Here is a 12805-nt window from a genome sequence, read left to right as displayed (position 1 = left end):
GCCTAATGTCAAGCATTAAGACAAGAAGTATTGCTGCTATGTTCTTTTAGAAAGTAACCATTTACATTTTATTTCTCATACATATGCTTTTTAAATGTACTTATTATTTTTCTTCATACAGTATTCAAGAAGTGGACAGTTATTACAGAACTGCACTGATTAAGTTTATAGGAGGGTTTCACCAGTGAGGCTGGTTGTCAGTAAATAAATACTAGTCTCGGGACTTGAGTACCTTTTTACTGTATTTTACTTTTTATTAGCTTTCAGCTATGTGTAAGCCCTTTACAACCGTATAGAAAATGGCGTTGTGGCAGGCTGGCGAGTGGAAAGAGGCCCAGAGACAGACTGCAGTTCAAAAAAATAACTATTTTATTATAAATAAACACAAAAATGAAAGGGCACAAGGGCCAAAACAAAGTAATTTAAACACAAAGAAAGACAAAAAGCAAAACTTACAAAAATAACAATTTCCAGGCTGGGCAATGCCTTCACTGGATTCAAACTTTCCAAACAACCAAAAAACCAACCTGCTTCCTCAACTCCCTCCTCCCAAATGAAAAGCAGAGGCCTCCTTTTATGTCAGGTGGCTGGGCGCTGATTGATCGTTAATTAACCTAATCAACTAATCAACCCCAGCCACCTGAACATAATAAACCCAGGCAGGTAGGGGAAGTTAACCCCATCCCTGCCAATTTAAAAAGGGCAGAGCTTTGCTCTGCCACAGGCGTGCTCTGCTTAGTTTTACACACAACCAGAACAACCCTTGTTAATCACTGTAAATTAAAATGGGATACCATGTTCTCAGAAGGAACTGAACAATGAAAGCATGTCTTTTAAGTCAAGAAAACCCATTAAGATGCAGTACTTTGGTATTGCTTCCACAGTGCCCAGTCTGCAACCAATGTATGTTACCTTTCCCTTTGCAGCCTCTTGTTGCAAATAAAGGACAGGTGAATATGGTGTGCTTTCTTTCCGAAGGTTTAAGTGAAGTTAATGTAAAATCTAAATATTTACCACGATTGATAGTTGTCTACGTGCCCTTTAATAAAGAAAACCATTTATATATTTCTCGTGGCCCATATCTGTGGTCTTGCGCTTCTGAAACTCATGCAAAGTGGCAAAAACTTGGGTTCTGTGGGATAAAAAAAATACTATACGTTGGAGCTGAAAAAAAGAGGTCCTCAGGATAAAGATTACATTTCACAAAGCGTCTTCCTGACAACTGTCCAGCATTTCACTTTGGTGCTGTTTATCCCACAGAACTAATTTTACTGCTTTTTTGCATCGCTACATTTTCAGCACATTTTCATTATAGACAAGAGCTGTAGGCAAGTGTCAAATGATTATGTTCTGTCAGATGCCCTTTGGGACTAACTGATATTGAAATTGAAGGTCACCCAGTGTCCCTCATGGGGACATCATTGTGAAAGCCCCACACTCTCAGGTCATACAAAACTTAAGTACAGTATAAAAACTGCTTCATATTATATCTTGCAATGGATATAGCCGGGCTCTTGTCTGTGCATATGTACTGTAATTTTACATGCAGTATATTTATAGATAATTGTTCATCCAACTGTGTTGAAATGTTCCAATTACATTCTTGACACTAATGTTAAATCAGAATCACTCTGAAAATAAGAGCACCTGTACATACTGTATAGACTAGACTTTTTTAGTTACAAAGAATAATTCTACTTACTCTGTGTGTGTGTATGTGTGTGTATGTATATATATATATATATATATATATATATATATATATATATATATATATATATATATATATATATATGCTATTTTGCTATTTTGTATATGGGTGTGTGCATAGGCCATTCTGATCTGCTTTGTCATGATAATCATTGCTCTCATTTTGTATTTGCTGCTATGGAAGGGTATATGTATGTTACTGACTTTGTGATTTCATGTATTACTTATTTTTAACTCCTGAATTGCAGGATCTGGCTCAATATGTAAACGAAGTAAAAAGAGACAATGAAACACTGCGTGAGATTGATCAGTTTCAGTTATCCATTGAAAGCCTGGTAAGTGACAGAAGTATTTTTTTTTCACATTAAACTTTCAAACCAACACTTATACACCCCTCTTTTCCTTTTAAATAATAATCCTACATTTGTTTTCAGAATCAGTCTCTTAGAAACTACGGAAGACCAAAAGTAGATGGAGAAGTGCGAGTAGCTTCACTGGATAAACGTGCAAAACAAGATAGGTGAGGTTTTTTTTTAAATTAATTTTTTTACATAAGGTTGTTTTAATCACCACTTTTGAAGAAGCAGCTTAAAAAAAAAATGCACGGTATCTTTTTTCTTTTCTTTGGACTCAGACATATCTTCTTGTTTGACAAAGCTGTGATTGTTTGCAAAAGACGAGGCGACAACTATGAAATGAAGGAGGTGATTGATTTGCACAACTTTAAATTCACCAACAACCCAACGACAGACAAGGAAAACAAAAAGGTCTGTAACTGATCATGGTACATGTCACAAAAACAACATCCAAGCACATGTGGTACTGTAATACAGTATGAAAGCAGAATACTGTACATTAAGATGAAAGCCTGTGGATGGGGTCAGTCAGTTGGTTAGTGGGCAGGTAAAATGAAGTGCTGTAAGAGGGACAGAGATACTGCAGAGCAGTGCTGCACAAGTCCGGTTCTCCAGGTCCAGTGTCCTTCATTTTTTAGAGGTGTCATCAAATAATGAAGTGATTAACTGATTAAAACCTAGAAAGTGGTTACATTGGATTAATGAAGTACTTTATGGTACAAGCAGTACAAAGACCAGGAAGGCACCGGATCTTGAGGACCAGAATTGTGAACCCCTATTGTAGAATCTGTTGTTTTTAAATCTGCCAAGAGATAATATAAACATGTTTTTCTCAAAAAAAAACACAAATGATCTCAAACCTTGTCAAATGTTCCTGAGGAAAGGTTACTGCATTGTAGCAGAGAGCTATAACAAATCACTTTTTTTTTTTTTTACCATTTATGACTGCAGACTGCCGACTGCATTAAAGGCATCTCCACGTTAGCATCTCAGTGATAAAAACAATAACCTGATCTGTGCACACACAGCAACATGATGCCTGTCAATTTCTTTTTCCCTTAGTGGTCTTATGGATTCTACCTCACTCATAACCAGGGACAAAACGGGTTTGAATTCTTTTTTAAAACAAAAGAGCTGAAAAAAAAGTGGCTGGAACAGTTCGGAATGGCAGTGTGAGTACCTGCAAAAAAAGATATGCCCTTCCTGTTTTTCAGGTCTAGACACTTAACATGTGCTAATTCAGCAGAAGCCTTTGTTGAACTGGGTTCAGCCATAGTAATAGATGAAATCACATGCAACTACAGAATACATTAAAAAAGAAGCTTCAGTCTGAAGGCTCTGATTTATGGTTCAATCCTATTATAATCCTAAACCAATTTGGTGATAAGTAAATGTTTTTGAAATGTTTAAATCATTAAGCCATGCTTTTGTAGCTAATCAGTCTTTCATGTGCAACATGGGGTTAATGTACAGCAGTCAAGTCTACTGTAAGAAGGTGGGAATGTATATAATTTCTTGCTTTACAATAGCAACATTGTTTTGTAATGCTAGATGAAGCTATTAGGAATGTAATTCTTTTCAACTGAAACATCCTAGGTGTAAATAAACTGTAATTGCACACCTGGATAGGTAACAGTGGCTACTCTTCTCTTCCATAATGTAGATCTAACATCACACCTGAACATGCAAATGAGAATTGTCATGAATTTAAAATGCATACTTTTGAGGGGATCACATCTTGTAGCTCATGCCACATGCTTCTAAGGTAAGTTTGCAAGAAGAAGGAAAACTTTTACATGACAGTATGCTGAAGTGTCAACCTGACATTTCTAGGGTGGGGGTGGGGGGGTAAGTTTTCCTTGTGTCCCTTTGTGTTATTATCTTCTTGTATTCTGCAATAATTATTTCAGCATTTAAACAGTATAGAATATATTTACTGTATACGGTCCTATTGAGTTGACTTTCCAGCAGCCCCTTGGTCTCCTGTATCTCATCTCCTGCATCACACCCACACAGGATGACTTACTATTATTTAATCTGATTCTAGTGAAGTGTTGATTGAATCCAGTTTGATCTGACATGTAACCACCATGCCGACTGCTTTCCAGTATGTGCACAATAAGCAGTTTAGGGTTCTACTGAGTGCTTTTGGTTTTTCCATCTCCTCAACCCCACATGTTATGGTTCCCTAATTTGCAGTAAATATATATGAAATAAGTTAGTAAGGTTTACCAGAGGATGCCCATGAGCAAGATCTGCACTGCAGTTAAGTCTTCATTTACTTCATTACTGCTGTTCTGACAGAATCTTCCACTCTTTTCCTATGGTAGACAAGATACACTGGTGTGCTTGAATTACACGTTTTATTTTTGAAAAACCAAACAAAACAACATGGAAAAATAACTATACCATACAGCAGGGGTTTTCAACCGGGGGCACGCGTACCCCTGGGGGTACTTGTAAGGGTCATAGGGGGTATGCAGGACAACTCAGAAATGCACAAATAAAAATGAAAGCAAGAGAAAAGAATGATCTTGAATTTTATTTAACGGTATTATATATTCTCTAACCCATGAAGTATACTTATTGAATCTTTGTTTAGCAGCTCAGAGTTAACCAAAAGTTACTTTGTTGTTGTTTATTTCTGGGGCTGCATTTTAATAACAGCAATAGCTGCTGGTTTGATACATTTCTTGCTTGCAATAGAAAATTATTGCAACTGTGGTACCGTTCAGTGAGCGGAAATTGTGAAGGGTACTTTAGCTGAAACCTCCTGACAGAAGGGGTACAGTTTCAAAAAATGGTTGAAAACCCCTGCCATACAGTATGTCTGCATGTCACACATCTATAAACAGAGCCCTTTAACACTATAGTAATGTTAAATGTATTTCAAATGCTTTCCTGGTTCATTAATTAAACACATTGCTTAGTTAGCAGGGATAACAAGCTCCCCAGGCTACATTTGTGTTGTGCTGAGATCGCAGTGGCATCCTCGACCTGCAACCTCATGCTTTACCAGACACTCCGAGTGAGAGAGCGAGCGCCGTCTTTTATTAGTTCTGCCCTTAGGAAAGTTGCCAAAACATTGGAGTCATTTTGTAAAATGTAACATTAACTTTTTCAGAGGAATATTTTACCAAGGGTACTTGTGTTCTAAATGTGGATCTGGGGCCCATAAAGAGTGCCTAGGCAGGCTGGAAACCTGTGGAAAAACACACACAGGTAACTGAAACTTCACTTGTGTCCTTGGTTTAGTAATATAACATTTAATGATGACAACTTGTACACATTACAGACTGTAACCGCTGTTAATCCTATTAATACAATTTATTAGATACAGATATGTTATTTCTATTTTTTGAAGTTCTGTAGCAGTACGTGCAGCATCAGCTGTAGCATCAGCACTGGTTTTAATGGTGTTTACTGGCGGTTACACATAAGGATCAGCATTGCTGTCATGCTGTGTATCACAAAAAAAAACAGTTCAAACCATGTATATCATTTATGGTTGTGTCATTGTCATAAATCAAACTCGGTTTATCTGAATTAAAATGAAAACTGCCAACTTCATTTTGCAGTTAAAATCTAGTCAGCCTGTCATAAATGCTATTTTTGAACTGACAAGTACTTTTACTATGTGTTGCTACAGCAACCTATTAAAAAGTCCTGAAACTGCAAATCTGCTGCCGATACTCAGGACAAAGTTCACATTTGACAGACAGCCAATTACAGATAGTCACTCAGGAGCCAATGAAACATAAACTCTCTGTGAACAAAACAGACTGGTCCTTCCTTAAGGCAGTTCCACTCCTGACAGGTACTGTACTATAGAGCAAAACAAAGCACAGAATCGACTGTGTAAATGAAGCGCACACACAGCAGCAAGTCTGTCTTCCTCATGAAACAACTTTCATAATGCCAATTTTCAAACTTATTTTAGATTCGGGGACACTAAGATCTGAGGTAAGAAATGCTTTTATTTTACATTTCAACTTTTATAGCTTTTTTTTGTTTTGTTTTTTGGTGAGAACAATGAGAAATAAAACATCCTTTATCCTGTACAAACAGTGTAGCAACATTTTCATGCATATTTTTTTTTTACTTGTGTGTAAGCTTTTCAATGTATTTTGATGTTAATGTCCAGTATTATAGCAACAATACAAGGATTTCATACTAAAAAACAAATGTTTTTAAGTTTTATATTTGTATTTGAGGTTAATGGCAATATGCATAAACCACGTATGCACTAATGAATGCATTGTAGCCCATGTGAATATACTGGGAGGGTAATGCCCTCAATTTTTTAAAGATTGTATTAGTTGCTTTTTTTTTTCAAGTTCTTGACATGCACAGTCTCGCTTATCAGTGACAACATTTTGATGAATACTGCTTGTGATGTTGCCAAAAAGGCATCTACAAAGAAAAGCTGAAAATACTAAAGTTTTAAACAACACTTCAGTGGAAGAATTGGATTTAGAGCCTTGGCCTCCAACATGTTTTCAAATTCCTGCTTTGGTTAAATCATCATTGTTATGCCTAGTCCCTGATGCTTGGAGTGCAATGTAAGATAATGCTCATAAAATAGGAGTAGCTTGATAATAATAGGATAATCTGTATACTTAATTAAGTCTTTGTTCTTTCAACAGAAGAAACTCAATGGACCCAGAAGACAGAGTAGAGCCATGGATCCAGGTTAGTGTGCTGTGAATGACACATTTAATAAGGGAAGTGTTTTGCAAGAATTGTATGCGGTTTTGCTTTTCCATCTCATTGTAAAAAAGATACATATTACACATACTTTGGTAGCATTTTATATTCTGGTAATGTTACTTATTATGCAAACTTCTACAGCTGTCAAATGTAAACTACAATATAATTCAACACAGCCAGAGTTGGGTTAATTTCTTCTTGGTTTTAGTTGTTGTATAGTTGGGTCAGACAAGCACTCTGTTGACAGCTCTTCAGAGCACTTTATTGTTTACAAGCACAACTAAGCTGGTAACTCCATGCTTGAGTGATGTCTATACTCATGCCTCCTGCAAGAATACCTCTCACCTAGACTTCCACAGGGGCTGGACAGAGCTCATTTTTAAATATGTCTGTGTATAGTATCAGTTATCTGTGCCTTCCATATTGTTGGAATTATTACCTGTAGATAAATGAAGATTGTTGATGAGGGTTGTTCTATCTGAGCCTCACTGAGGGACTGTAAGTTTCAGGATTGTTTATTGTTTAGGATTCTTATTTTTATATAACCCCTTCTATAATCATAATAATAATGGATTACTTTAGGTACCAAGCAGGGGTTTATAGTAGAATAGTTTATATAATATAGTTTCTGTATAACATACAAAACTGTATTTGTGGACTGGAAATACCAAGTTTTTATCACATTTTTATGATTAATAACTAGCTGTAAAATGCTGCCTTTCGTACTTTAATACAAGGCGATGCAGAGACACTGCAGGCATGATGGGTTTTGTGCACAGCTACTGCAAATCTACAGCAGTCCTACGGGAAGTCTTATAAGATGAACATTCTACGCCTTTAGCATTCTCTAGTCTTATCATTTGACTCAAGATATGCATAAAGAACTGTGCTTGCAGTCAGAAAACCTTTTATTTAGGGAGCCCTTAAACATGCCAGCCCTTGTCTTGTGTAGCATAAATTATGCTTCAGGCCTTCAGTGCCTTAGTTCATTGTGCTCTGTGTTAAAAAAAAAACAAACAAAAAAAACCAAAAAAAAAAACAACAACAGACTTTTACCAGTTACCAGCACTTGGCTGACTGTAATTAGATACCCAGGGCAGAACCTGTGCATATTACTATACAGAATACTTAATCCCTCATTTGACATCTTCCATTACAATCCAAACACAATAGTCTATTCTAAGCAAGAGAGTCTGTGGTAATTATGTACTGCATGATATCTTATAGCTTTTGTCTGTAAAAGGTTTCCAAATACATCAAACCTCTTGCTAGGAATGCTGACACCAACATGGGAATGGCTGAAAACATATATTTCTGCAAGTAGGGTAGCTTTTTCAATCAAAACAAACCAATCAAGATAAGAGGATTGTAATTCTCTTCAGTATTAACTGTTACATTTTTCCATTTCTATTTTGAGTGAAATTTTCATCACTCTCATTTATTACTGATGCATCCAGTTTGTCCCTCTACATTTTGAATCATTTTCAGTACTAAATAGTGATTCCTATAAAAGTTTGTCCCTCTACATTTTGAATCATTTTCAGTACTACATAGTGATTCCTATAAAACCAACTAGCATTAAACTGTGCTCAACTTGGTGCTATATTCTAATCTCTGCAGGCTGAAGCTCTTGTATTGTTGTCGATTGGTTCTGGACATAAACGTCTGTTGAATAATAGTCTGAGGTTAAGATTTCCTGTGGCATTGGTGGGTTTTTATATGGAGCTGTGTCCACAGCTCATATGCTGTTTTTTCATATGTGATCAGTAGTAGTGTTTCTTAAGTTAAAGCACAGGCAAGGTAAAGATCATGTAAGCATGGTAAAGCCTAGTGAAAACCATGATAAATGCATGGTGCCATTTAATGAGAGTTCAGATCTACATGTCCAGGAGCCCTCCACATGGCTGCAGTATAAAACATCTCGATTGGATTTACATTTCCTTTGCCTTACATCTTTCAAAGGTGTTTTGATTACCAACAGTTCTGGTAGTTTGGGGTTCTAGGGCATTGTGTAAAGGGGTTTTTGTTGTTTAACAGTATTGTGAAGGGGTTTTCTACACAGACCATATCTTGGTGTTCCCCCACTATTAGGCGATACAAGGAAGCTTTTCTGAGAGTTTGTTTATAATGCAAGAGATCGTTTTTTTTTTTTACAACTACCGTTGACTTTTCCTGACGCAGAATCAACAGTCAGAGAACAAACACAATTTCATAATACCTGGCAGCAGAGATAAGTTATTTCATCAGCAGAGATAAGTTACTACCAGAATCAAGGACTCTGTCCTAACATGAAATCACAGCACGATTATTGTATTGGTATATTGCCAAGCAAGGATTCTCCTGACTGGCATTATTCGTTTTAATTTGACAGGACTCTACATCCCTTATTTTACTTTTGTTTAACTCTGAGTAACTTAATTCAAACTGCAGACATTTAGACTAATGTAGGAAAGGAGAACAATCCCGGTTTCATAAAATATTTTTTATAAGAGAAGATGAAGGCTTTGAAATCGAGGGCTTTGAATTATATAATGTATTACATATAAAATAAGGCAAAGGCAAGTTACTGGTAAGCACACACACACACACATACGAAACTTGATAAGAAATGTTGCTGAACAAGTTCAAACTTTACAACCAACTCATTAATCTCTGCAGGCAAAATATTTACATTTGAAAAACAAGGTGGTCTTATCCGATGGGGTTGGAGCCAGGTTTCCTTGTTCCTGTTTTCGGTGAAATGTAAATTACCACCTACAGAATATATAAAGATTGACTGACTGATACAGGAAAGATTTTTACACAAATAAACTTTAATTTGAATGCGTCTGCAAGCCTAACAGGTGTTTTAATCCCAGGTTTCAAGATTGGGGATTATATTACTTTGCAAAGACAAGACTGCAGTTTAGGTGAAACAACATTGTCACTTTCTTCTATGATAAAGCTTTAATATCCTTGATACTGCAGGACCAGAGCAAATCCAAAGCTGCACACTAGTTGTAATTTACTTTACATTGATTTGAAATATTTTACCAGAAATGGCTTATTTAGAAGAAACATCATGTTTTGCAAAAGGGCACATGTATATTCTGGGCTGTGATAACAAACCATGTGATGCAATAATGCCACTTGTAAATACGGGCGTATAAACTGGATGTGTAACCAGACAATTAAAACACACAGTAAAATGTTCACTTTCAGATAATGTATTTCAGTAAACACTTTATTGTACAGAAGATATGTCTATATTGCAGGTTTCAACCAGCAGTGGGGAACCTTTGACCTCTATCTTAATAGCACCATCCTCCAAACTATAATGAGGATAATTATTACAGCACCTCACTTTTATTGCAGTCAGGCCACAAATAGTTATCATGTTTGCAAAGCAAAACAAATCTGATCTTGTTGCCATTGTGGATGCTGCTGTGTACAATTCTGAAATACACAGAAACTGTCCGTTTTGTATTCGTACAGGCACACTCAATGTTAATTATTATTGCATCGATTCACTTGCATGCATTGAAAACCCCTAGTAAAGACTGACAGAGATAACACAGATTCCAGCAAATTCCTTATGAAGTATTATATGACTAATATATACCATAATGGCATATACCTTTTTTGTGCTTGTATGTATATATATATATATATATAGAGAGAGAGCGAGAGAGATAGATATATACTGTATATAGTGACGGATTGCCCTCTGGTCACACATTCTCCTGCTTCAAATAAACACTTTAGACACAGGATGCCAGGAAATGCCATAGTGTGTGTTTAGTACTTAAAAACAAAAACAAAATAAACAAAACAAAACTTAACATGATGTCGGGCCCTGGCTAAATAAATGTTTCCCTAACTAATAACAAGGCAGGCTAAGCCTGTTACCTTGTCACCAAAACCAAATCGTAATCCAAATCATAACCCAAATACCTTTCCAATAGTTCAATGCCCAGTTTCTCCAACTCTTCCAACTCTTCCAACTCTTCCAACAAACTCCTACCATCACCCACACCAAACACACACACTCACACCCTTTTAAACATAATTAATTGGTCCACTGTATCGACTAAACCTGGAGTTGGTCCTGACTCCAGTAACCTCTACTGGGTCCTAGTGCCTCCCAAGTATGGTCTCTGCTAAATAAGATCTATTTACTTTTAAACCAGATTTAATTATTTTAACTCTCATTTATTTATCACACCATTATCATTTGGTAGTTAATCAATTATCCCATCTTTAGTTTTAACCTCAAGCACATTATATTATTTAATTTCTTTGTTTACCATCCAGTTAGTTTATGTTCTCATTCACTTTAGCTGGTGAGCACCATTTGTCACAGGAAAATGTCCCATCATCAAAGTTTGCATTTAAACACAGCTTTATCACATGGACTCGCTGGTATCCTTCAAGTTGATTAGGAATGTTGTTCTACAGAAGCAGTTGAAAGTGACGCATTGACATTGTATTTCACTGGTTCTCTTTTTTTCTTTTTCTTTCAGTGGATTGACTGTTTTGCATTTACTCTTTTCTTTGTGTGTGTCCCAGGGTTACCAAAGATGCAGGTTATTCGAAACTACCTTGGGGTACCCCCTCCCCTTGAAGGCCCCCCTCTGAACATCCAGGTTGGGGAAATCATCGAGGTGATCAGGGCTGATGTCCACAGCTCATGGTGGCAGGTATCTAAATTAATTGCAAAATAGACAGCAATCCTGAAATTTTTGTGAGATTTTTAAGGCAGTACTTCATGTTTTTTTTATTTTTTTATTTGGAATATCCCAATTTGGTAAGCCCAATTATTGTTTATTTTCAACCCGGCTCACCACTGCCACCCCTGCGTTGACTTGGGAGGGACAAAGACGGACACATGAGTACTCCGAAATGTGTGCCATCAGCAGTCCGCTTCTTTTCACTCTCCAGGCCCGCCATGCAGTCACCTCAGAGCTGCAGCGTCGGAGAACCACACAGCTCTGGACAACTTACAGGCAGGCCCACAGGCGCCCAGCCAGCCTATAGGGGTCGCTGGTGCGTGGTGAGCCGAGGACACCCTGGCCGAACTAAGCCCCCCCTCGGGCGGCACTTGCCCGATTGTGCGCTGCCCCCTGGGAACTCCCGTACACAGTCGGCAGTGGAATAGCATGGACTCTGCGCTGTAAGGCGCATCCTTCACTCCACGTGGAGTGCCTTTACCGGATGTGCCACTCGGGGGCTGCCAGAGCACTTCATGTTTTTAGTAGTGTACAGCTATGGCCAAAACTTTTGCATCACCAACAGTTTTATGATTGAGCGATAATTTTAAAAAAGAACAGAATTTACATTTTTATTTAACACTTTGTAATCAAAGAAACTGCAAAAGTCTACCGGACGCCATGCTAGTAGTACAGTTAGATTTCGAAATGTCACAGTAAGTATATGAAAAACTACAAAGCGGTGTGTAATTCAATATGTTAGCATAACATTATTTGACTTAATGAAGGAAAAATTCATTCATTTTATAGGGTGACTCAAAACTTTTGGCCATAGCTGTACGTTACTTCAACTAATAACACAAAGATTACAATTGGATTGATTAATCAAAGGGATTTATTAAATTACATTTTAAATCCAGCTGGTCCTCTATATGACTTCAGAATAAGAACAGACTGGCCATGAAAGAGTCCCATGTGTTCTAATTCCAAAGAAGAAACACACCACCAGTAGATCTGTGAGTCTGCAGAGCTTCAGAGGTTGACTTAAGAACTCAGGCACTTTGAGAGGGTTGCCACTGTTCATTGCAGAGACTGTCTGCTGTGATTTGGGAAATAAATGGATTTGTAAAGCCACAACAATGGCAGCTGTTAATGGAAAATTTCAAGGGTTCTATTTATTTATTTATTTATTTATTTTTTTAAATGCAAAATTACACTTCCCACTGCTATTAGCATGCTTAATCTTTATAGACCTGTGGCGCCAAAGGACAGAATTACAGAACACTGAGCATTAATCTCCAGTGTAACCTGGAGACAATTATTTCTGTACTGGTGCCAGAA

General features: G+C 37.1%; 1 protein-coding gene across 2 annotated transcripts in view; it reads left to right on the top strand.

Annotated features, from left to right (window-relative positions):
* Window positions 1–12805, top strand: part of LOC121330988 (guanine nucleotide exchange factor VAV3-like) — a 68574-nt gene that overhangs the window by 41117 nt on the left and 14652 nt on the right. For both annotated transcript variants that reach the window (XM_041278050.1, XM_041278049.1), the window contains exons 12-20: window positions 1959–2045; window positions 2145–2230; window positions 2345–2477; window positions 3129–3238; window positions 3730–3831; window positions 5191–5288; window positions 6007–6029; window positions 6713–6758; window positions 11325–11455. In XM_041278050.1, the coding sequence (XP_041133984.1) occupies window positions 1959–2045; window positions 2145–2230; window positions 2345–2477; window positions 3129–3238; window positions 3730–3831; window positions 5191–5288; window positions 6007–6029; window positions 6713–6758; window positions 11325–11455 (816 nt within the window). The remainder of the gene's footprint in view (window positions 1–1958; window positions 2046–2144; window positions 2231–2344; window positions 2478–3128; window positions 3239–3729; window positions 3832–5190; window positions 5289–6006; window positions 6030–6712; window positions 6759–11324; window positions 11456–12805) is intronic.

The sequence above is a fragment of the Polyodon spathula genome, chromosome 18 (assembly GCF_017654505.1).
Source record: "Polyodon spathula isolate WHYD16114869_AA chromosome 18, ASM1765450v1, whole genome shotgun sequence".
Classification (NCBI taxonomy): Eukaryota; Metazoa; Chordata; class Actinopteri; order Acipenseriformes; family Polyodontidae; genus Polyodon; species Polyodon spathula.
Note: the sequence above shows the minus strand (reverse complement) of the source record. Positions and strands in the feature narration are given on the sequence as shown.